Source organism: Oncorhynchus clarkii, chromosome 19, assembly GCF_045791955.1.
Source record: "Oncorhynchus clarkii lewisi isolate Uvic-CL-2024 chromosome 19, UVic_Ocla_1.0, whole genome shotgun sequence".
Taxonomy (NCBI): domain Eukaryota; kingdom Metazoa; phylum Chordata; class Actinopteri; order Salmoniformes; family Salmonidae; genus Oncorhynchus; species Oncorhynchus clarkii.
In genome coordinates this window covers 14001865-14027214 of record NC_092165.1, presented here as the reverse complement: position 1 = coordinate 14027214, position 25350 = coordinate 14001865, and the positions used below count along the sequence as shown (strand labels likewise).

Below are 25350 nucleotides of genomic sequence, written 5' to 3'. Positions count from 1 at the left end.
ATGGCTGCAAGAGCTTAATCTAGGTAATGGCTATAAGAGTTTAATCTAGGTAATGGCTATAAGAGGCTTAATCTAGGTAATGGCTATAAGAGCTTAATCTAGGTAATGGCTATAAGAGCTTAATATAGGTAATGGCTATAAGAGTTTAATCTAGATAATGGCTATAAGAGCTTAATCTAGGCATTGGCTATAAGAGCTTAATCTAGTAATCTAGGTAATGGCTATAAGAGTTTAATCTAGGTAATGGCTATAAAAACTTAATCTAGGTAATGGCTATAAAAGTTTCATCTAGGTCATGGCTATAAAAGTTTAATCTAGGTAATGGCTATAAAAGTTTAATCTAGGTAATCACTATAAGAGTTTAGTCTAGATAATGGCTATAAGAGTTTAATCCAGGGAATGGCTATAAAAACTTAATCCAGGTAATTGCTGCAAGAGTTTAATCTAGGTAATGGCTATAAAAACTGTATCTAGGTAATGGCTGCAAGAGCTTAATCTAGGTAATGGCTATAATAATTTAATCTAGGTAATGGCTATAAGAGCTTCCCTGTGGTGCTTGCTTGGTCTCTGAAAGAGTTTGACTGTCTCCAGCTCTTCTGACATCAACACAACCAATGGACTGGTAAAACATTGTACCGAACCAAGAGTTTTTTTGTCTGATTTTCAACCCACAATAATTGGAAAACAATAACAGCTCACTAAAGTGAGACAGTACAATAAATGATGCGGCCGAGGAAAGGGACCGAGAGGGGGAGAGTTTAAAATGGGGGAATGAGAACGAGGCGCCCCCGGCTTCCCCAGGTGCCAAGGACTCCAGTGGGATTGTGGGTAGTGAGGCCCACCTGCTGAGCTGGCTGCTGGAGCTACAGCACCACAGGCCTCTGAATAGGCCTGATAAGGAGAGATGAAAGGAGGAGAGTAAGAGACAGAGAGAGGGGGAGATAGAGGGAGAGAGGGGGGGAGACAGGCCCAGAGGAAGGGGGGTGTACATCACAGGGTTTCACCACTCCAGGGTCTTCCGTCACCACATTACACGCTCCCAACCAATCAGAGACGAGATGGTCGGTACGAGGACACGGGAGAATATGTGTGTATGTAGGCTATGAGAGAAAAGGTGTGTGTGTGTGTATAAAAACACCTGCCTCCTACTGCCTTTAGGTAGTTTCATGTGTGTGAGAGTGCTGCCAAAACACACAGGACCAGGAAAAAGGGAATGACAGAGAATGAAATATTGAGAATGAGTTTGTGTGAGAGATGTCTGGAGTCGACGGGGTGAGATGGGTAGTGGCAAACTCGGAAAGCAGAGTGCTTCTTTTTCCCCTGTCCATGAATGCTGTCTTTCAGATTACAGACATCACTGCTTCCCCTGAGAGACCTGCCGTGGTTGCAGATGCCGGATGGACATAATAATGGCTGCCAAACACTATGCTTATCTGAACCTGCACACCTAATAGAGAAGAGGCTGGCTAGGCAGAAGAGGGGGATTGAAAAAACGAGTAAAAGAGAGATGGGGGGGGGAGTGTCAAGTTGTGAGTCCACTTAGATAACACACTGGTGTTTGTGACACAGGAAGGAAGACATCGTCGACACAGGAAGTGTTTGAGGGCCAATCAGGGCTTTGAAGCCGGCAGACAGGAAGTTGAAAGGAGGGAACAGCCTGACGGAGGAAAAAAAGAGCGAAAGCTGTGGCTTCATCTCGTCCATCTCTCTCTTCTCCCTCTCCTCTCTCTCTTTTCCCTCTCCTCTCTCTCTTCTCCCTCTCCTCTCTCTCCTCTCTCTCTTTTCCCTCTCATCTCTCTCTTCTCCCTCTCTTTTCCCTCTCATCTCTCTCTTCTCCCTCTCCTCTCTCTCTTGTCCCTCTCATCTCTCTCTTCTCCCTCTCCTCTCTCTCTTTCCCCTCCTAAACTGTCGAGCGACTGACAGATTCCTGGATTCCTAGCGGCCTTACGTAAGAGGAGATGTCTGATGAAAGACGTGTGGTGATGATAGTCTACGAGGAGAAAGCTGTGATGTGGTCATCTATCACTTAACTGCTGCTGGCCAACACTTCATACATATCCATCCGGGGGGGGGGGGGGGGGGGGGGGTGTGTGTGACAGAATGAGTGTGTGTACATGCATGTGTGATATAAACCAGAAAGCACAACAGGCTCTGATTCAGATATCACTGCAGAGGGAGAAATACTAGAAGCTGCTCGCATTTGAAATAAATCGATGCATATGAAGGAAACAAATATCTGGACAGCAATCTCACAGTGAGAGGGATCTGTTAGTCAGTGTGTTTGATCTGGGTGTGTAGTGTGGTGACACGCACGAGACCCACACACACTCTAACACACACACCGCTGTTGTGAGGGCTCAAGTTCTCGCCTAGTGAAAGCCCTGGGGATTTAGAGAGAGGGATGACTGGTAATTTGATGGATGTGGTGACGGAGGACATTGGGAAGGAGGGATGAAGGAGGGAGGGATGGAGGGAGGGAAGGAGAAGAAGGGTAGTGTGCCCGCTGCCATTGTACTGTGATATATGACACACTTCCTGTGGCCAGGGGAAGAATACAGAGACTAACAACGACAAGGATGTCATTACAACAACATTAACAGTATAGTTAAGAACACTATAACCACATGGAGGAAAATGAAACATATTCTACAAGAACCAATATCACTCCCTAAAAACACAACCTTATGGAACACTCCTTGGATAACCTTTCAGAATTCACCGATAAATTGGGCCACATGGAAAACTAAAGGCAAAGAAGCCGTAAATGACTTGGTAACAGGAAATACATTTATTTCCATGACAGAATTCAAAAAGTCATTTTGGACTGACCAATGTAGATAGTTCCAAATGCATTCAACTTAAAAATGTACATATCACAAAACAACTGTGTTGTGGCAGCCTTTTTGGCTCTGTAGAGCAGTAACGCAGGTCCAGTGTCCTATCTGGGTCCTAGTAGGTGGACTAAAGGACTGAACCTGTGTTGTGGCGGCCATTTTGGAGCAACAGAGCAGTACAGTGTCCTGTCCTAGTAGGTGGACTGAAGGATTGATGGACAGGAACTGTGTTGTGGTGGCCATTTTGGGGCTACAGAGCAGTAATGGAGGTCCAGTGTCCTGTGAGTAGGAGGCTGGCTGAGATGCCCCAGTAATGGGGTCTGATTGCTGTGCTAGCTGATGGAGTAATGGGACCAATCAAAGGGCCAGGGAGGGAGATGGAAATATGGGGTTGTAATGGAGTGGCTGGGCTAGTAGGTGTGTGTGTTTCTAGGGGGAGTGAGTGTGTGTATGTGCGTGTTTGGGGGTCTTGGAAAAGGGGGGAGAGTGGGATAAGGGGGAGAGTGGGATAAGGAGAGGAGGGACTAACAGGGACCCAGAGGAGGGTGGGAGAGTGTGGGTGTTGGGTCTGGGTCAAACTGCCAACTGTATGTGTAGTGTGTTCGTATGTGTGTGTGTATGCCTGTGTGTATGCATGTGTGTGTGCGTGTATGTGTGTGTGTGTGTGTGTGTGTGTGTGTGTGTGTGTGTGTGTGTGTGTGTGTGTGTGTGTGTGTGCCTGTGTGTATGCATGTGTGTGTGCGTGTATGTGTGTGTGTGTGTGTGTGTGTGTGTGTGTGTGTGTGTGTATGTATGTGTGTGTGTGTGTGTGTGTGTGTGTGTGTGTGTGTGTGTGTGTGTGTGTGTGTGTGTGTGTGTGTGTGTGTGTGCGTGTATGTATATATGTGTGTGTGTGTGTGTTTGTGTGTGTGTGCGTGTATGTGTGTGTGTGTGTGTGTGTGTGTGTGTGTGTGTGTGTGTGTGTGTGTGTGTGTGTGTGTGTGTGTGTGTATGTATATATGTGTGTGTGTGTGTGTTTGTGTGTGTGAGATGAAAGACTAGAGGAATTCCCTCAGACAGCAGGGACTAAGCCGGAGAGGTGAAAGAAGGCTTAGTGTCATTACAAAGCTGGATGGCTGAAAGAGCAAGACCCCCTAAACACCCCCTGTACCTCCTACACCACCGCCCCGGCATCCTGAGCCTGCCTGACGACGATCGCCCCCGACAACCAAACAACCGGACACGTGACTGTACGTTCATTAGCTTTGTGTGTGTTTCGTAGCTACGAGCATTGTGAGTTAATGTGTGTGAACCAGAGGATGGGAAGCGTTTAACAGCAATTAGGATTCAGCGCATCAATGCCCTTCCTTCACACTACTACATAGCCTGTATTCAATATCAGACACTTTGGTCATTCTCAGACTCCTCCTCTGCTTCCCCCTCAGCATTGTGAATATTCAGAATAATGTCTATGGCTTTGATCGCTGTAGCTAGTTACTGAAGTGACTTGCTGGTGACCTATTTGCAGTATTTTTTGGACAGCATTTTGTCACCGAGCTTCAGTTTGCTGAGTGCAGAACGTGAGTGACTGAATAAGAGCGTCTGCTACAGGACTGTGATGTCAAACATGCCGTCGGATGGTCGAAGGTTGGCCCGTTTTCTAACTAAACTTCAATAAGTCCAGGACTTCCCATAACCCATGCATTCATTCTGCAGGCCTTTTGGCTCCTACTACAATAGCTACAACTCTTTCCAACCTACTCTACTGTTTAAAGCAGTGGGATCATTTGTTCCATACAGTAAGTCTACAGAGAGTAGCAGAGGTTATGGAAACAATTTAGGGTTGCATAAAAGTTCACTCCTATTCCTAACTCTGTTGGTATAAACTATAAACTTGAGTAGTTATGAAGGAACGTTCAGTTGAATCATCAGTTTAGGGACATGGGTCACACATTAAAAAGAGTGCAGATTATAACTTTTTAATGAAGCTAAAGTCATATACTATATACAGTGGGGCAAAAAAAGTATTTAGTCAGCAACCAATTGTGCAAGTTCTCCCACTTAAAAAGATGAGAGAGGCCTGTAATTTTCATCATAGGTACTCTTCTACTATGACAGACAAAATGATAAAAACAATCCAGAGAATCACACTGTAGGATTTTTAATGAATTTATTTGCGACCTATTTGCTCTTAACTGACTTGCCCTAGTTAAATAAAGGTTAAATAAATAAATAACGCTAAATTCCAGATACGTTCAATAAATTCCCTGGTTTTCACGAAATCCCAGTTGGATCTTTGGGACGTCCCTATCCCATTGAAATTGAAAATGGTTAAGTAAGGATTAAGTGAGGATTAAGGATAGGTAAGGGTTAAGGTTAGGGTCAGGGTTTAGGGTAGGGCAAGTCCCAAGGATCCCAGATAGCAGTCTCCACCACTGCCTCATGTCATCTCCAGCCTCATTACTCTGGTAGATTGGGCCTTCACTAGGAACCACCATTATCCCCTCTGTCCTTATGGACATCCAATGTGGGTGTTTGTTATAGACATTGACTCTGTTAAGAGTCTGTCTGGGAGGATATTTATGACAGGCAAATCTAGCGAATGCCTGTCCCTGTCCCGGTCTGAGCTGATCTTATCTCTCCCACTCCTGTCATGGTCGTTTGGTCATCTCGACAATGGGGCTGATTCAATTAAGTCACGAGTCGGTTTGAAAAGTGGACGGACGTCAAACTTCAGTCGTTTATCTGATTTAAACGCTGGGGGGAAGCTGAGGCGTCTCGGGCCGTACCCACACTCGTTCCAACTAATGGTTTCTGTTTTTTTTAAGATGTGGATGTGGGTTGGCGGTCGGGGAGTTGAGGATAAGGGGATGGTGTGTAGGGGTTTTGCTACACATTCACTTATGAACACATCCTGTCCTGACTGGTCTTTACCTTCTTTAAGGGCTTTAGACATACAGTATGTGTTAGGGATACCTAACACTCTCTCCTCCCTCCTCTCCCTCTACCTCTTTCCCTCCATCTCTTTCCTTCCTCCCCTCCCCATCCCTCTCTCTCTGCCATCTCTCCCCCTCTGTTTCCCCTGTTGAAGTTTCACTGGTCAGGGTAGACCGTGGCATGGCTGGCATACATCACAGCTTGTCTGATGTCTTGTTGATGACATGGTGGCCCGTAAACATTTCGGCTGCCAAGTATCTCTCTCTCGCTCTCTCCATCAAGGTCGCTCTGACAGATAAGTCGATGATGCTCTTCGTTTGGTTAGCAGTGTTTACATTAACATGAGTGCTAGACGAGATCTGTCGTCAGTCAACCCCTGTTGTGGCTTACACACATACACGCTTACACACACACATGCTTACAGACACACATGCTTACACACACACATGCTTACACACACACACACACACACACACACACACACACACACACACACACACACACACACACACACACACACACACACACACACACACACACACACACACACACACACACACACACACCGATTCATTCCTGTCTACTGTGATGTGCCTTAGTGTTGCTAAAGCTCCTCACAGTGTCTGTACGATAGATAGCACCTGTAATTGATGCGCTGTTGAGCTTCCTGTTTAACAAGCTTATGTCAGCGAATAACGATAAGCCCTGTGTAAATCTGTTGAGAAGGTACCACTTAGGTAGCTTGTAAAGGTGAATAAGGCATGAATTAGAGTTACGGCTGCAGGATAGGCATTAAGCTGGAGGTAGAGGTGGTGGGGGAATCTGTACGTGTGTGACGAGCAGAGGAGAAAAGACCGCTCCTTCTCACTGAAGCCACGGAAGTTCAAACGCCGCCTGTGGTACTGCAGGCATTGTTAGCAGAGAACAGGATCCTCCTTCGCAGTCAATATCCCTGTAAATGAAACGTTTTCCTGAAAACAACCATGGTACCAATAATTGCTTCTCGTGCATCAGATGTTATTTTAAAATCGCAGTTATAAGGATAATTTCGTTGCTAATGGCAGCCTGCAGTATCCCAGTCAGCCTTCAACTTGAGTTTACTCAATAAGAGGGGGCAGCACTGAGCTAGCCTGCAATGTCACTTCCTGGACGAGTTCAAACTGTGCATGTTAGGGCTCCATGAGACGGCATCTTAACAGACTTCATTTGGCTTAAATGCGATATTGAGTCTTCACATAGGAAAGAATATTGTCACACGGCTCATATATACAGTCATTGGTGATGAGTGTGTGTGTGTGTGCATGTGTGTAAATGTGAGTTTGTTTGTGTGTGTGTGGGGAGGTACACGCATGTGTGTTTGGTGTGTGTGTGTGTGTGCAGTCATGTTCCTACCGTTCTGGATATCCAGTATATGGTGTTTGTCCAGCGTCCAGCCTCCCATGTTGGACGCGTCCAGCTCATAGCCCTGCAGTGTGGCTGTCCTCTTCTCCCACAGGATCAGGTCCAGACACGACTCGTACTCAAAACCCACGGACACTACAACAGGAACATGAAGGAGGGGATCGTGTTAGCACAGATACTGTTCATGACAAGACTCCAACTGACTAACGACAAGTACAAGCCTAGACAATGTTATTGGTGTTATTTATTTTTTATGATTTATTTTTTTGTCGAGGGATTCTAATTATTCGTCTTACACAATTACAATTCATCTCTGCCGTCATATCTCAACACCTCCACTCAGTTTGTAATAACAGAACTTTCCCAAACTTGATAATCATCTCCTTACAGCTCTTTTTAAACTCCTATCCGTCTTCAGCCGATCACATTACGACAAACCCCCTTCTGATGGATCAATAATGGTGCAGGCCAAATTACCAGACAGGCGTAATGCAATTGGAAAAAAATGAATGCTGACGAAGGGGAGGTTAGAAGGTGAAAACACAATCAATCAATATGACTTGGGCCTGGGCCATTTCTAATAACACCCTCCTTCTCCTATCTCTTCCTTCCTGGCAAAGCAAGAATACATTAGACTCAACAATAACAACCCTTCAGCGTCTACACCGTCTAACAGTTTGTTTATGTAAAGGCGGTCATTTTGTATTTATTTACATATGAGAGAAACGTGGGTAGTTTTACACTGGCCAACTTCCTTTCCCTCCCTCCCCGATCCCCCAGGACTGAAAATAACAAGCCGCGGCATGTCTGCCTGCCTGTCAGGGACTCCGTGTGAAACAGCTTGAGCGTAGGGTGACAAGTGTGTTTAGGGATGTCATTGTGAGCACAACCATCAACGGTCTCCAGAAGCAGCAGCACCCCCCGGCTGTATTGTTTTTAGAAGGAAGCCACACCTTTTGCCATGACCTTCAGAAACCTGAGAGAGAAAGAGTGTGTGTGTGTGTGTGTGTGCGTGTGTGCGTGTGTGCGTGTGTGTGTGTGTGTGTGTGTGTGTGTGTGCGCGTGCGTGCGCGTGCGTGTGTGTGCGTGTGCGTGTGTGTGTGTGTGTGTGTGCAAAAACAAGAACAACGTTATTACTCTCTGCGGTGGTCTTTGTGTTGTATCATACACATGTGAAAAGAAAACACCGGAAGGAGAAAAGTGAAGAACGACCAAAAGCTGCAGTTGTGTTTCGCGTGGAACGCATTAGCATATCGCCGTGGAGACAGACATCACACAGGCTGCTCTGAAGGCCTCGACGTTCCGTATTAGACTTCCTCCACCGTTCAGCCCACACATCGGACTGAAGTCAGGTCTTTGACAGCAGCCTGTTAGGGGCTCCCTTAGCATTTACAAAGAGCTGTTTAGGTAAAAGGCACATGTCATGTATGTGCTCTACGCGGGCTTAGGAAAGGAGGACAAAGGAGTAGGCACGTTAGCGTCACTGAAGAAATAGTATGTGTGTCTGCCTGTCACATTTCATGCCCAAGAGTAACTGCCCTTTGGGGACAAATCAACTTTAAAGGGACATTTCTAAACGTCTCAACTTGATTTTCATCATCTCCAGCACCACCCCAACATCAACATGTGCGAAAATGGCACGTTGCTATGTTTGGTAGTGAAGAAAATAGAGGAAGATAAGTGTTTCCAATGTCATCATCAACCAATTAGTAGACAATTAGTAAGCAATTAGTAGACAATTAGTAGGCAAATTGGTTAAAATCACATGCTGCACACCGATGACGTCCTTTGAAACATTTATCTCTCTTTTCCCCACAAAACCTAGAACACAGGTTGATGTTGGGTTGGTGCTGGAGATGATGAATATGAACATGTTTTCAACTCGTGGCGTACTTTGGCCTGCTCCACAGTACTCACCGACTGCCTCAGACAAGCCATAGACCTTCTGGTTGTAAGCGTCTGTCTTGTCCCAGATGAAGGTGTAGGAGAGGTTGGGCTGGGCAGGGAACCACTTCTGGAACAGACGCCCCACCACCGCCACCATCAGGTGCACCTGGAATAGATTATGGAATAAACACACTTTCAGACGGGCATTATAACGGCCAGCTAGGGCAAGACTGACTGTACATTTCGCACTCAAAAGGCGTTTGACATCAAAATAAATTGTAGCCTTGGTTTTGTGTTTGCAAATGAATCCAAAAACATCTATTCACTGTATTTTGGCCTGTACTGTAAGACCTACAAGACCTATGGAGATAGCAATGCCAGTCACAATTTAGTTACACCTAAAGGAGAAAGCCCTACCTTCATAAGGTTGAAGGGCACACTGGCCTGGGTCATGGTGACCTTGAGGACAGGCTTGTAGCCGGCCGCCCTGCTGCCCAGGTACAGCAGGTTGAGGTCGCTGCCCGGGATGGACGTCTCCTCCTGGAGGACCTGTTGGGTTGGGGGGACACATCAAAGGAGAGTGGGTCAAGAAGGGTTAGTACATCTTAGCACACCCTGAGAGGACTGGAGTGGAGAATGTCATCTTTGAACACTTTTCAGTGAGAACATCAAAGCCGAAAGGGTTCAGAAAAGTCTCAGTACAGTTACACTCTGGGTGGTATGGCAAAGTGACAAGAGAACGGAGAGGTCACATGGGGTCAAGAACGCTATTCATTCATCTGTGAAAACTTTTTGGAGAGAAGGGAAGAAGGAAAATATAGAGAGAGAGAGAGAGAGAGAGAGAGAGAGATAGATCTCCCTGGCCTGTTTTCTCAGCGTAGTGACTGTCCTGGTATGAAAGGCTGTTTCATATAACCATAACCAGGGGTTATCTTCTGTTCAGAGCGCCTCCACTGTGTGTGTGTGTGTGTGTGTGTGTGCAGAGCTCCTCCGCTGTCTATCCACTGTCTTTTCATTAGTGTGATGCTCCAGAAAGCCCTGGGTGTTAGGTCTCTCTGTTGTTTTTAGCCTCTCCTAACATCAACACATTTCACCCTCTTTTCAAAGCAGGGGCCAAAGAGCTCCCTGGCTGAGATTTGGAGGGTGAGTCAGTGATGGTATGAGGAGGTTGGAATTAAATGGAATATGACCTCAAATCTGCACACATCACATGCACTGAGGGTATTTATTAGGTCCATCAGATTCCAAAGACCTATCACTCAACACTTATTTACTTTCTAGCTCTAGTCTCTCTCTCTCCCTCTCTCTCTCTCTCTCTCTCTCTCTCTCTCTCCCCCTGCTCCCTCCCGCTCTCCCCCTGCTCCCTCTCCCTGCTCCCTCTCTCTCCCCCTGCTCCCTCTCTCTCTCCCCCTGCTCCCTCTCTCTCCCCCTGCTCCCTCTCTCAGGGGAGGGAAGCTTTGACATGGGTCTCAACGAGCCTTTGATATCCAATATGGTCGCCCAATGACAACGGAATCAATCAAAATGAAAAACAAATTGAGTGTGGAAAAAGTGACCCCCCCCCACACACACACACACAGGCGGTGTCACCGTCACCACAGACTTAATTACCCTGTGCGGCGGGTGTGTTTTCTTTCAGGGAAAAACTGTATGTCTGCACATACATTATGTGTGTGTGTGTCCTGAACACACTCCACCAGCGAAGGGACCCCACCCTGGTCTCCCCAGCCGGCTCTAACTACAACGTCTGGCCTAAGAGCATGTTTCTCCTGGCTTTAAACTAACTGATAGAAACACTCTGTTATTACATCTTCTCTGGTGTGTGTGTGTGTGTGTGTGTCTGCTTTCTGGTGTGTCTGCTTTCTGGTGTGTGTTATCTTTTGCAATCTAGAAGGGGGACATTGTTTTAACTGCAGGATATAATAATACCAACTGGTAAATCATTAAAGGGTTTAATGAGCGGAGCCGAGATCAAACAATAAACGGGTGCTTTATTTTGAAGTGCCACCCGCCATTAAAGGGGAAGTGTAATGAAAACATATGGCTCTGGGGGTAATGGACTGGCGCTGTATCTTAAAGGGATACTATGTGATTGGGACCTCATTGCCAACACCCCAAAGTATCCCTTTAAAACCACCGCTCCTTTAATAACACACATTGGATAATGCCATAGGTTGGGCTTGGGTCAATAGTTAGCTATGGTGGCACAAGTACTGCCAAACCACCTTATTGGCTGAAACACCTCAACAGAAGCTTTACTATAGAACCTTTGTTACATACTTTTGTGGTGTCATGACTGTGCAGTTTTATGTCGTACAGGAACGGTGTGGAGACTGGAGAGGCGAGTGTGTGTGTGTGTCCGTCAACTCTGAGTAATCCAGCAGATATGAGAGCACAAAATATCCACTAAACCACCTAAACCAATACACTACCTCTATCCAAACTAATAGGCTGAAAACATAGCAACAGACTACACTGTTATACTTGTTGGTATCCAGATCAACTGTTACAGACAGCTAAGGCTGCAGCTCAGTGTGTGTGTGTGTGTGTGTGTGTGTGTGTGTGTGTGTGTGTGTGTGTGGGTATGCATGTGTGTTCAGCTAATAACCGCAGGCTACAGTCAATCCCATCACCCTGCTACCACCTCAGACTGGATTTGGTGTGCACCAACATCACATAGTGTAAACATCTCTAAAAGGAATATCTAGACTCAATTCACCACTCAGGAAGATTTTAGAGTCATGCCACATGTCTCACCCACGTGTCCATATTTGGTTGGGGAGGGGAAAAAAAGGTTTTCTACAGTATTTCTCCGGGGATAAACCTTAGCTTAACTTACAACTTTGATTTGAATAGATTTCACTATTTATATTTTGTCCGTTTTTTTCTTCTGCTTGACACATGGGAAGGCGACCGAGTGCTCCAGTGTCATCCCTCTGGGAGAGTTCCACGTGTAGCGCGTCAGAGTGACCTTGTCTCAACTATTTTCTTCTGGTCCTTTGTGTTAATAGAACCCGTCAGCGGTAACAACGACCCCTACGTACTGGGTTCTGGGACCTGAAGAATTTAGAGCGTTGGTTTCATCCAGACACTGAGGACCACTGTCTCATTGTGCTCCAACTGAACACACTTGGCTAACCTTTTTTTGGTCTTCTGCTTCCATTCTTTCTCCTCTGTGGAACAGCGAGCACACAATAGCGTGTTATTCCCAAGCCACGTGACAGCCAAGTGTGTGTGTGTGTGTGTGTGTGTGCGTGCATCCCGCGTGTTATCCCAAGCCACATAACAGCCAAGTGTGTGTGTGTGTGTGTGTGTGTGTGTGTGTGTGTGTGTGTGTGTGTGTGTGTGTGTGTGTGTGTGTGTGTGTGTGTGTGTGTGTGTGTGTGTGTGTGTGTGTGTGTGTGTGTGTGTGTAATCCAAAGTACTTTCCTCAGCAAGACTATTCTCTTGCAAGGTTGACTCTTAGTGGACATGTCTGTTACCAGTTAGCTACTCTCTGTGACTGACTGCTTTGGTATGGCTTCATGTTAGTGCTGGGTTCCTTTTACTGTGTTTTTCCTCACCACACACACACCCTGGTGAAGGCCCCTGGGGTATAGCTGTCAGACCCCTGCGTTCGTTTATAAAGAGTTAACCTCCTTCACCATCCGCCTCTCCTTGCACGAGCTCCGAGGCTTTATAGTTCTGCTCATAACAACAGGAACTAATTCAAATCAGGACCCGGATCGTTTGGGGACTGGCTGGGCCGGGGCACGATGCCTGTTACTGTGTGCTTGTCTCTGTGTGTGTATGAGAGAGTCTGTGAGTGTTTCTGTGTATTATGTGTGTGCCTGTGTCTGATTGCTTGCATTTCTCAGTGTGTGTTTGTGTTACTGTGTGTATGTCTGTGTGCGTTTATGTCTGTGTGTGTGTTTATGTCTGTGTGTCTGTTTGTGTCTGTGTGTTTATATCTGTGTGTTTATATCTGTGTGTGTTTATGTCTGTGTGTCTGTGTGTGTTTATGTCTGTGTGTGTTTATGTCTGCGTGTGTTTATGTCTGTGTGTGTCTATGTCTGTGTGTGTCTATGTCTGTGTGAGTCTGTGTGTTTATGTATGTGTGTGTTTATGTCTGTGTGTGTTTATGTCTTTATGTGTCTATGTCTGTGTGAGTCTGTGTGTTTATGTCTGTGTGTGTTTATGTCTGTGTGTGTTTATGTCTGTGTGTGTCTATGTCTGTGTGAGTCTGTGTGTTTATGTATGTGTGTGTTTATGTCTGTGTGTGTTTATGTCTTTATGTGTCTATGTCTGTGTGAGTCTGTGTGTTTATGTCTGTGTGTGTTTATGTCTGTGCGTATTGTTTGGCTGATGGTGCAGAACACATCCTTATTAAAGTAGTGCTTTAGACTGAAGGAGTGCCAGAGAAGAGGAGACAGAAGTTGGGCCAAGAGGTATCAAAGTCTATCTGGCCGCACAGGAGAGTTGAGAGAGATAGAGAGAGAGAGATAGAGAGAGAGAGAGAGAGAGAGGACTCATTCAGAGCAGATAAAACATGTGTTTGGCCCCCATATCAGCTATATGCTCTTCTGCACAGATTGGCCTGTGATACTGCCATAATGGTAAAGCCTGGGTTTTGATCTACGAATGAGTGTGCGAGCGCGTGTGAGACCCTCGTAACAACTCACACCTTGTCTGGCACAGCTAGAAAGACTATACATGGATTTAAATGCTCTCTCTCTTCATCAAGGCTTCTCCTCTTTCAAAGAAACAAAGAGCATCTGTGCAAACAGTTAGAAAATGGCTAGACCTTGTATTCACTGGGCTGTTAAAGGTGTGCTTTTATACTTCAAGTACTGAAGTTCGGCCCAGCTTTTTGTGAGGCCTCCCGTTCCAACTGAGTTGGCTGTTTGAGGTCCCGGTAAAGCTTGGGCGAAGCAGTGTGGGGTGTTATGGGGCATTAAAAAACGGGTTGTTTGGATCCTGGATTCTGATTGGTTGTGGGACAACAACTCCCGCAAAATACCATGACATGTTAATGTCATAATTCCACTGTCCGCGGCCCAAGTAGGAAATTCATAAACGTCATCTCCCTCATTTACAGTACAGTACAGGAGAGTTGAACAGATGAGTTGAACAGGAGAGTTGAACAGATGAGTTGAACAGATGAGTTGAACAGATGAGTTGAACAGGAGAGTTGAACAGATTAGTTGAACAGGAGAGTTGAACAGATGAGTTGAACAGGAGAGTTGAACAGATGAGTTGAACAGATGAGTTGAACAGGAGAGTTGAACAGATGAGTTGAACAGGAGAGTTGAACAGGAGAGTTGAACAGATGAGTTGAACAGGAGAGTTGAACAGATGAGTTGAACAGATGAGGGTACTGAGTGGGTCTGTGGAGAGGGGTAGTGAGCTGGAAGTTGAGTGAACTGGACGAACCCTAGCTGACCGTGTTGTGAGGTGTGTGTACAGTTGGTGTTTGATGTACTGTAGGTATCCTTTCTCCTCTGTCACCTCACTTGAGTCTTAGGTATAACGGGTTTGTGGAAAAGTGTGTGTATTCAGTACAACTCGTCTGGGTTTCGGATTGTGAGTGTGTGTGTGCATGTACGTATATGATGATGATAATGTGTGTATGATGATGATAATGTATATATGCTGATGATATTTATATGTGGTGATAATGTGTATATATGATGATAACGTGTATATATGATAACGTGTATATATGATGATAATCTATATATGATGGTGATAATGTGTGTATGATGATGATGATGATAATGTATATATGATGATAAAGTGTGCATGATGATGATAATAGGTGTATGATGATGACAATGTGTGTATGATGATGATGTGTGTATGATGATGATAATGTATATATGATGATGATAAAGTGTGCATGATGATGATAACGTGTGTATGATAATGATAATGTGTATATGATTATAATGTGTGTATGATGATGATAATGTGTGTACGATGATGATAATGTGTGTATGCTTATAATGTGTGTAGGATGATGATAATGTGTGTATGATTATAATGCGTGTATGATGATGATAATGGGTGTATGATGATAATGTGTGTATGATGATGATAATGTGTGTATGATGATGTGTATGTCTCACCTGTGTCTCAGGTATGATGGGCCCATCCTCTGGTGAGGACCTGAAGCAGGTAGAGAGGGGTGAGGCCACGATGACAGGACTGGGCCTGATGAAACCACTCAGGTCACAGCTGGGGATGTCATTCTCCTCCTGCAATACGATTCAATATGATTGAAGACGAGTCAATACAATTCAATACGAGTCAATACAATTCAATATGAGTAACACGATTCAATACAATTGAATATGATTAAATACAATTCAATACAGTTCAATATGATTCAATATGATTCAATGAAATACAATGGAATTCAATAAGACTCAATACAATTACATTGAATTCAATATCTTTATCAACTATATTTCACCTTCTTCATGACCAGGGTGTCCATGACATAGAAGACATTCCAGGGGATCCACACGGTGCGGTACTGTATCAGGAACGGAGCCCGCTCGAAACTCAGGGTCAGACTGGCCCCACCGTTGGTCAACAGGTCAAACCTGGAGAGATGGAGAGAGATGGAGAGAGATGAGGAGAGATGGGGTTAGAGGTGGAGAGAGATGGAGAGAGATGGAGAGAGGTGGAGAGAGGTGGAGAGAGGTGAGGAGAGATGGGGTTAGAGGTGGAGAGAGATGGAGAGAGATGGAGAGAGGTGGAGAGAGGTGGAGAGAGATGGAGAGAGATGAGGAGAGATGGGGTTAGAGGTGGAGAGAGATGGAGAGAGATGGAGAGAGGTGGAGAGAGATGGAGAGAGATGAGGAGAGATGGGGTTAGAGGTGGAGAGAGATGGAGAGAGGTGGAGAGAGGTGGAGAGAGATAGAGAGAGATGAGGAGAGATGGGGTTAGAGGTGGAGAGAGATGGAGAGAGATGGAGAGAGGTGGAGAGAGGTGGAGAGAGATGGAGAGAGATGAGGAGAGATGGGGTTAGAGGTGGAGAGAGATGGAGAGAGATGGAGAGAGGTGGAGAGAGGTGGAGAGAGATGGAGAGAGATGAGGAGAGATGGGGTTAGAGGTGGAGAGAGATGGAGAGAGATGGAGAGAGGTGGAGAGAGATGGAGAGAGATGAGGAGAGATGAGGAGAGATGAGGAGAGATGGGGTTAGAGGTGGTGAGAGAAACACACAGGCAAGTACATTCACACAGAGAGACAGGCAGACAGACGGATGGACAGACACACACAGGCACACACACAACCCCCTTCAGCCCACACACACAGACAGTAGAAAGGACATTTTACATGTTCACACATTTCCTCCTGGTTGTTCTTGGGCCCTGGAGACAGAGATCTCTGTATCTTTGGCACTGATGGAGGTAGAGTGAGGATGAAGGGTGATCAGACTGTCCTGTTCTAATTGTCTCTCCTGTCTAGTCTGTCCAACCTGAGGCTCTCTTTCTCTCTCTTTCTCTCTCCCTCTCTCCTTTCCTGCTATATCTCTCCCTCTTCCTCTCTACTACTTATCTCAGAACAAAACATGATTCTGTTCTTTCTCCTGTACTGAAAATAAGATGATGGGGCCAATTATTATTGGACGTGTGTGTGTGTGTGTGGTGAGAGAGAGCTCCATTTGGCTAGCTAACTTCGTCTTTTAACATGTAGCAGGCCTATAGGGAGAACCATCCGAGTGGAAGAGAGAGAAGGTCCCCTAAGTCCTGTCCTATATTCTGTGTCTGGAGGGGGCTGGTGGGGTGAAGTGTGAAGACACACACGCAACACATACAGAAAATGCATAGATAAAAGAACACACTCATGGAAGCACAGACAATCAGCGACACCAGCATTCAATCTGTTACGACCAGATATATTGTTATTTATAAACTGGGTGGTTCCAGCCCAGAATGCTGATTGGCTGACAACAGTGGTATGTGAGACGGTATACCATGGGAGTTTGAGACCGTATACCTCGGGGTTTGTGGTATTTGGCCAATATAACACGACTAATGGCTGAATCCAGGCACTCCGTGATGCGTCGTCCCTAAGCACAGTCCTTAGGCGTGGATCCCCTTGGGCCTTACTGCTTAAATACACTAAATGGCCAAAAGTATGTGGACACCTGCTCCTCTCATTCCAAAATCATGGGCATTAATATGGAGTTGGTCCCCCCTTTGCTGCTATAACAGCCTCCACTCTTCTGGGAAGGCTTTCCACTAGATGTTGGAACATTACTGAGGGGACTTGCTTCCATTCAGCCACAAGAGCATTAGTGAGATCGGGCACTGATGTTGGGCGATTAGGCCTGGCTCACAGTCGGCGTTCCAATTCATCCCAAAGGCATTCGACGGAGTTGAGGTCAAGGCCAGTCAAGTTCTTCCTCACCGACCTCGACAAACCATTTCTGTATGGACCTCACTTTGTGCATGGGGACATAGTCCTGCTGAAACAGATAAAGTCCTTCCCCAAACTGTTGCCCCAAAGTTGGAAGCACAGCATCGTCTCGATAAAACGTCATTGTATGCTGTAGCGTTAAGATTTCCCTTCACTGGAACTAAGAGGCCTAGCCTGAACCATGAAAAACAGCCCCAGACCATTATTCCTCCTCCACCAAACTTTACAGTTGGCATTATGCATTAGGGCAGGTAGAATTCTCCTGATATCCGCCAAACCCAGATTCTTCCGTTGGACTGCCAGATGGTGAAGTGTGATTCATCACTCCAGAGAACGTGTTTCCACTGCTCCAGAGTCCAATGGCGGCGAGCTTTACACTGCTCCAGCTGACGCTCGGTATTGCGCATGGGGATCTTAGGCTTGTGTGCGGCTGCTCAGCCATGGAAACCCATTTCATGAAGTTCCCAACAAACAGTTCTTGTGCTGACTTTGCTTCCAGAGGCAGTTTGGATTTTTACACGCTACGCGCCTCAGCACTCGGTGGTCCCATTCTGTGAGCTTGTGGCCTACTACTTTGCGGCTGAGCCGTTGTTGCTCCAAGATGCTTCCACTTCACAATAACAGCACTTACAGTTGACCGGGGCAGCTGTAGCAGGGCAGAAATTTGACAATCTGACTTGTTGGATAGATGTCATCCTATGACGGTGCCACGCTGAAAGTCACTGAGCTCTAGTAAGGCCATTCTACTGCCCATGTTTGTCTATGGAAATTATATGGCATTATATGGCATGTATATTCAGTCTATTGTAGCAGTGGCATGGCAGTATATTCAGCCTATTTTAGCAGTGGCATGGCAGTATATTCAGTCTATTTTAGCAGTGGCATGGCAGTATATTCAGTCAATTTTAGCAGTGGCATGGCAGTATATTCAGTCTATTACAACAACATAAATTATTCAATTTTATTCCGTCTATAGTAACAGGGGCATGGCATAGTGGCTGGATACATCGCAACCTGCAGTGTGGAAGATCGTGCAACATCATGTATTCAATTTGCCACAGTGGTCGCCATCACACACCTATTGCAATCTAGCAGCTTAGCCTCGCCCTAGAGATTCAACCTATTACACTCCCAGCAATCACACAGAGCCTCCTCTCAATGAGGCAGGGAGCACCAAATATCACGGCTTGCACTTTTGCCCTTAACACCCCAACTTCACAATCTAATTGGGCACGGGTGGTGTAATAAAAGGTCCTGATGGGGCTGGGGCCTGGGAGTGATTGCGCCTCTGTCCCAAATGGCATCCTATTCCCTATCTACTGTCTACTTTTCACCAGAGCCCTATGGGAAGCAAGTAGTGCACTATATAGCGAATAGGGTGCTATTTGGGACTCGGACTGCGTTTCCTATTTCCTGGTTGGTGTCGAGGAGGGTTGCAGGAACACTCGCTGTAATAACACCGGGGAACCGGGAGTGGGGGGCAGGGTAGTGGAGGTGTGTGTGCATGTGTGTTCTGTGCCCTGCGCTAGAATGACGCAGGCTAATTGATTCTGCCCTTGTAAATCCAATGCATTTTAAACAGCCCTCCAGTTCACATTTAAATGGCGCAAGGTTTTCATTTGGGGTGGGGGGTGTTTGTGAGTGTGTGCTTTTTCTTTGGGGGGGAAGCTGCTGAGATTACATTTGCATGAGAGAGAGCATTTTGGGAGATTTACGAGACAGAGTCGTAGAGGGACGGGAGAAGAAGCGTGCTGCGGTTTCTCTTTTCTCTCTCTCACATACTCACCGATGCACGGAAAAACATTCACGCAAATATGCACACACAGACACACTCATAACGATTCAATCAACCAGTCCTGAAAACACAACATAAATCAAAGACTGTATGAGGTGTCAGTGGTGAGGAAGACCAGAGTCTGTGGTGTGTGTGTGTGTGTGTGTGTGTGTGTGTGTGTGTGTGTGTGTGTGTGTGTGTGTGTGCGTGTGCGTGGGTGCGTGTGTGTGTGTGCGGGTGTGTGCGGGTGTGTGTGTGTGTGTGCGTGTGTGTGTACGTGGACCTACATGCCGTCCTTGCGCGTGACGGTGTATCCGTGGTCGGGGTAGTGGACGAAGGTAACATTGACTCCTATGAGGGGGGTTCCGTCTGCCGTCAGGACTTGGCCTCTGATGATGGACACCAGGCTGGGGAGAAACAACACACAGAGATGATCTGCTTAGAGACGTCGTTATTTTGTACACTGCAGCTATAGGACGCCGCGGAGACAGAGATATCCTGAGATACACATCACGCTAGAGGACCGACAGGAAATAACACACTAGACAACTTTCACTCAGCACATTCATAAACACCACAGTATGACACTGTACAGTGCCACGTCAAATAACCAATTCCCTTTTCACATCACCGCTATGCATGCACAAAATCACACGTGATCCAAACCCCCCCCCACACACACACACATATTGTTATTCATGTGGGCTTACATCTCCCTGTTTAGCACACATAACACAGTGTGTTTAAGGGCTGCTGGGATGCCTGGGCCTTTCCCCTCTGAGGCTTATCAGCCTGATCGATACTAGGGGACTGAGTGAATAAATCACACACAGCACACACGCACGAACGGATGAACACACACGCACGCACGGACACACACACACACACATTGCCCACCATCACATACACAGGCCAGCAGCACGGCAAATTTATTCTGCGGCAAAAATTGTTTAAAAAAATAGGAGAAAAGTCAAGTTGTTTAGCCAGGCCCGGCTAGCGGTGGACCGTTTAGATGAGTTTTTAATCAATGGGTCTGGTCCTGTGGAGATAGCTACTCTGTGTGTGTGTGCAGGGGGAGCGTAGCTAGATTTACTTATAGCTCTCCTTCCCAGGTCATTACAGCTTTCACTGAGTGCTAATCAGTAGCGGAGCATTGAATCACCCTGTTGAGAGGGACAGAGACACACACACACAACTTTTCCTCCTCCAGCACTATCCTTTGCAACAGTCTGAGAGGATGCCAGACAGTACAGTTGATGTCCCCCCTCCCTCTTCTATAGTGTAAACATGCCATAAATTACAAATTACCCAGCGTCCTCGCCTCATTAATACCTGTATGTGTGTGTGTGTGTGTGTGAGGGGGGGGGGGGAAGAATGAGGTCCTTAATGTAGCTGTAATTTATGCCTTCCATTTGCTTAGGGAGGTATCTGTCACCGTAAAACAATGACTATGTTCTACTTTTGACCAAAAGTGGTTCACTATATAGGGAATAGGGTGGCAGTTGGGATGCAGAAATACCCAACTGTCACTGTTCAGGTGTCTGAGAGTTTCTGAGAGCATAGACGCTGCAAGGGACTATCATTCCTCTGGTACTATCATTACTCTGGTACTATCATTCCTCTGGTACTATCATTACTCTGGTACTAGCATTACTCTGGTACTAACATTCCTCTGGTACTAGCATTCCTCTGGTACTATCATTCCTCTGGTACTAACATTACGCTGGTACTATCATTCCTCTGGTACTATCATTACTCTGGTATTATCATTACTCTGGTACTAACATTACGCTGGTACTATCATTCCTCTGGTACTATCATTACTCTGGTATTATCATTACTCTGGTACTAACATTACGCTGGTACTATCATTCCTCTGGTACTATCATTACTCTGGTACTATCATTACTCTGGTATTATCATTACTCTGGTACTAACATTACGCTGGTACTATCATTCCTCTGGTACTATCATTACTCTGGTACTAACATTCCTCTGGTACTATCATTACTCTGGTACTATCATTCCTCTGGTATTATCATTACTCTGGTACTATGATTCCTCTGGTATTATCATTACTCTGGTACTAACATTACGCTGGTACTATCATTCCTATGGTACTAACATTCCTCTGGTATTATCATTCCTCTGGTACAATCATTACTCTGGTACTATCATTACGCTGGTACTATCGTTACTCTGGTACTATCATTACTCTGGTACTATCATTACTCGGGTGCTATCATTAGTCTGGTACTATCGTTATGCTGATACTATCATTACTCTGGTACTATCATTACTCTGGTACTATCATTATGCTGGTGCTATCATTACTCGGGTATTATCATTACTTGGGTATTATCATTACTCTGGTACTATCATTACTCGGTTGCTATCATTAGTCTGGTACTATCATTATGCTGATACTATCATTACTCTGGTACTATCATTACTCGGGTACTATCATTACTCGGGTATTATCATTACTCTGGTGCATGACGAAATAACACCTTTAGTTAACCCTTAACCTTTCCCCTTCCACTGGCACACACCTCTCTCTCTCCCTCGCATAATAAGCATGACAACGGTTGCTGTAGGCAACAGGCAGCGCCTCAGTAACTGACGGGTGATATTTCCTTTTTTACATGGTTGCATGTCATGGAATGTGGCTTGGAGTTAGAAAGTGCCACTGTCACCTCTGTGACCTTTTCCTCTAAATGATATTTGTACATGTTGTACTGGCATTGATTGTTACGTCTATGTCTGCTGTCAGAACTGAGGATGTTGTCTTTTACCCTGAGTTTTTAAACACTGGGCTGGACACCACAGTCCAGGATGTCCTCCATGTAGTTCTTATCAGACAGATTAGTCTCTAGCCGCCAGCTGGCCTCTCACCAAAGTCATTCAGGATAACGCTTCAGCTCGCCCCCGGGGCTCCACAGCTGTGACCCGGCACCTGGGATTTGAACCCTCAACCCTGCTAACCCCAGTCAGAGGACCAATTAACCAGGCCCTTGACCACGAGACCACAACATCACTACACAAAACAGGGCCATAAGGGGAGTCGACAGAGCCAAGACCAACTAGTCCCCGAGCGTTAATCCGCTTGAAATCTGTGTGCAATATAAAAACACTGAGGGAAGGACCTAACACAAGAGAGAGGTTGGGGGTCGGTCTTCCTGCTTAATATACTGCACCTTTAAGCTCCATCGCTCGTCTCCCTCTTCTAGAGTTTGCTGAAGCGTGGCAAAGAAGTGGTCTTATCTAAATTCAGCTGTGTGTGTGTGTGTGTGTGTGTGTATGTGAGACACCACTTAAAGTAGTGAAGCGTTCGTGGCCACATGCCTAATTTGACACGTCACGATCCATAAAGAGGAATAATAACATTCTTCACAGTGTATTCGGACTCCTCATTCCCAGTAACTATATAACCTGTATAAGGGAGCCAATGGATTGCATTTAAACAAACTCTGAAATGAAAATGTTCTGCAATTGTATTGTTAGACGATTATGGCAGACAAAGGAAAATAAAGCTTTAGTGTAGGAAGTTGAGACACACAAAGGGGTCCGACGTGTTTTTATCCAATAACCTTGGCAGAAAGCCTTGGTAGTGCCTGCTTTTAAAGCAGTGAGACTATTTCAATTGGAGGTTTGGAGAAGTCAATAATAATGTAGGTGTAAACAGGTGTTTGCTCTTCCTGTCCTTGTTGTGCTGCAGACAGTCACTTACAGGATGTCTGCTCTGCGCCGCAATGCAAAAAATCACAGACTACAGATGTAGGGTCTTAATTTGATCACCATGTTGCAGGAGAACTTTACTGCAATGCAGGAAATGTAGAACTAGTAGTGTGTTTGAGGTTTAAAAAGGATTCTGAAGTTTGCAATTTCCACTTTGAAATTTCAGACTTGATTTTCCTTTACAAAAAATGTATCGACCCCTACAAAAATGTCCATTAATTGTATATTCACATTTCCTGTTGATGCAGGATTGTTTTCCTGCTGTATCAAACTGGCTCAAATGAAGATCCTACATCTGTACTTCCTTATTGAGTATGTCTCTTTTGAATGAATTGCCACCCTGAATAATATCTCTATTCCAGTCTCTCGCTCGAGTGTCATTTCCTGCTAAACGACGAGCTCTCTATCTCTGTTGACGGAGAGTGGCATGTCAATACACACAGACGGAGGAGGAGAAGAAGAGATGGATGAGGAGGAGGAGGAGAGGCAGAGCGGGTCTGCGAGAGCCTTGTTTGTTCACATGTTGATGCTGAGGAGCTGTTGTTTGGTTGGGGATTACTGCGGATCCTGTGTGTGTGTGTGTGTGTGTGTGTGTGTGTGTGTTTTGGATGGCTGGCTGGCTGGCAGAGGCTAAAGGAAACGTTCAGGCACATGCTCTGTGTTAGCACTACTGGCTAAACAAAGCCCCCGGATAGGTGGGTCTAACACGGGACAGATGTGAACTTGACTCTCTCCCTTTATCTCCATATATTTAGCTTTCTTTTGCTCTCTCTCTCTCTCTCTCTCTCTCTCTCTCTCTCTCTCTCTCCCATGTCTCTGTCTTTCTCCATTTCTTTTTCCATCTCCCTCTCTCTCCATCTCCCTCTCTCTCTCTCTCCTTATTTGTTAGTTCCGTCCTCTCATCTCTCCACACTTCTTCCTGCTTTATCAGATGATCAGACGGTTCTGTTCTCCCCAGCGAGCAGCGTGTTTAGCATCTCTATTTAGCTCTGTTATCGCGGTGTGCTTTCTAAACATAAGCTAATCTCTACCGGCTGGTTAGTCCTGCTCGTATTGAAATCGATTTGGTTCTAGATCAACTGTGATTGTGAACAATCACAAACGTGCACGGTACTCTGGACTGAATTAAAGCAACGTTCAAGTTTAAACAGTCATAAGACCTTTGAGAATGACCACAACTGAAGCTGGTGATGGTATATGACTCATGTTGTTGTCCAGTATGGAGAAACAAACGTTCATGGTTGTAGACAACATTGTTATAGACCACACTGTATCTACCTGGCTGGTTGTTACCAAGGCAACCCCCCCCCCCCCATACCAATTGCCATGGTATGGTCTTGTACTCTGGACATGCGTTGGTAGTACCCAAATCGCTAACGACCATCAGGTCGCTAATGGCCTGGTACTCAGATCTCTATTGTCCCTCAAACCAAACGCAATCGAAAAATCACGTCAAACAGTTATCATCAAAACAGTACAGTGATTTTAAAACTCAGAAGTTCAACAGCAGGTTGAAACTGAGTGGAAAACTGTGGTCGTTGTGGATGTTGTTTCAAAGCCTAACACAATGAAATGGACAGAGATTTCTAAGGTGATGATTCATTCAAAACGCCCATACGCATATTAGAGCTGAAGCATATTCAAAGGCCCATGAGCCCAAGCCCTTGTGCTGTTATACAATACATAGCCTACCGCATATTAAACATGGCAGAAAAACATCAAACTAAACTGATTATAATCAGATGTCTTTGCTACTTAATTGGTCTAGCCTATACTCCAAAATTAAACAACTTCTAGTAAATCGCCTTTGAGTGTGGACTGTATTATTATGCATACTGGATGGACTGGTTACCTTATGCTAGGCTCCAAACGTTCTCTCCGTGAGTCTGGGAGAGAACGTATAGGCCTAGGCGATGCTGTTGGTTCATTGATTGTGCAGGGCAGCTTACAGTTAGCCTACAAGTATAGTGAATTTGTATTTTGAATAGCCTAGTAATAGGGCATTTTTTATATTTTCATAATTAATAGGCTGACATTACATTTAGCTACAGAACCATGCATTTCCATGTCCTCCTCTCTCCCCTTCATACCTTTCTCAGCGCAACAGTTTAATGAAATATGTTTCGTTGTGAAAACATGTTACTATCGATGTTCCCGAACAGATTTCACTTGGTTTCCCAAATTAAGCACTGGGTAGCTGCAGGAACAGGGTTGGAGATACAGAGTTTGGGCGGAATATCAGCTGTTGCTCAGCAAGAGCCTGCATGCTCCTCAAACAGTTGTTGATGCCTGGGGTGAAATAACCGGAGTAGCATGGTTGAAGTAACTAACCATCAGAAAAGCGGCCTCCATTGAATTATTAAAGTGCGAACGGATGCAGTTTTTCCCCCT

At 45.5% G+C, this 25350-nt stretch overlaps 1 protein-coding gene across 4 annotated transcripts in view; it reads right to left on the bottom strand.

Annotated features, from left to right (window-relative positions):
• LOC139374734 (teneurin-3) overlaps positions 1-25350 on the bottom strand; it is a 320057-nt gene that overhangs the window by 42779 nt on the left and 251928 nt on the right. For all 4 annotated transcript variants that reach the window (XM_071115855.1, XM_071115856.1, XM_071115857.1 and 1 more), the window contains 6 exons: positions 19509-19628; positions 15493-15625; positions 15146-15274; positions 9456-9587; positions 9069-9204; positions 7143-7286 (listed from right to left, as the gene is read on the bottom strand). In XM_071115855.1, the coding sequence (XP_070971956.1) occupies positions 7143-7286; positions 9069-9204; positions 9456-9587; positions 15146-15274; positions 15493-15625; positions 19509-19628 (794 nt within the window). The remainder of the gene's footprint in view (positions 1-7142; positions 7287-9068; positions 9205-9455; positions 9588-15145; positions 15275-15492; positions 15626-19508; positions 19629-25350) is intronic.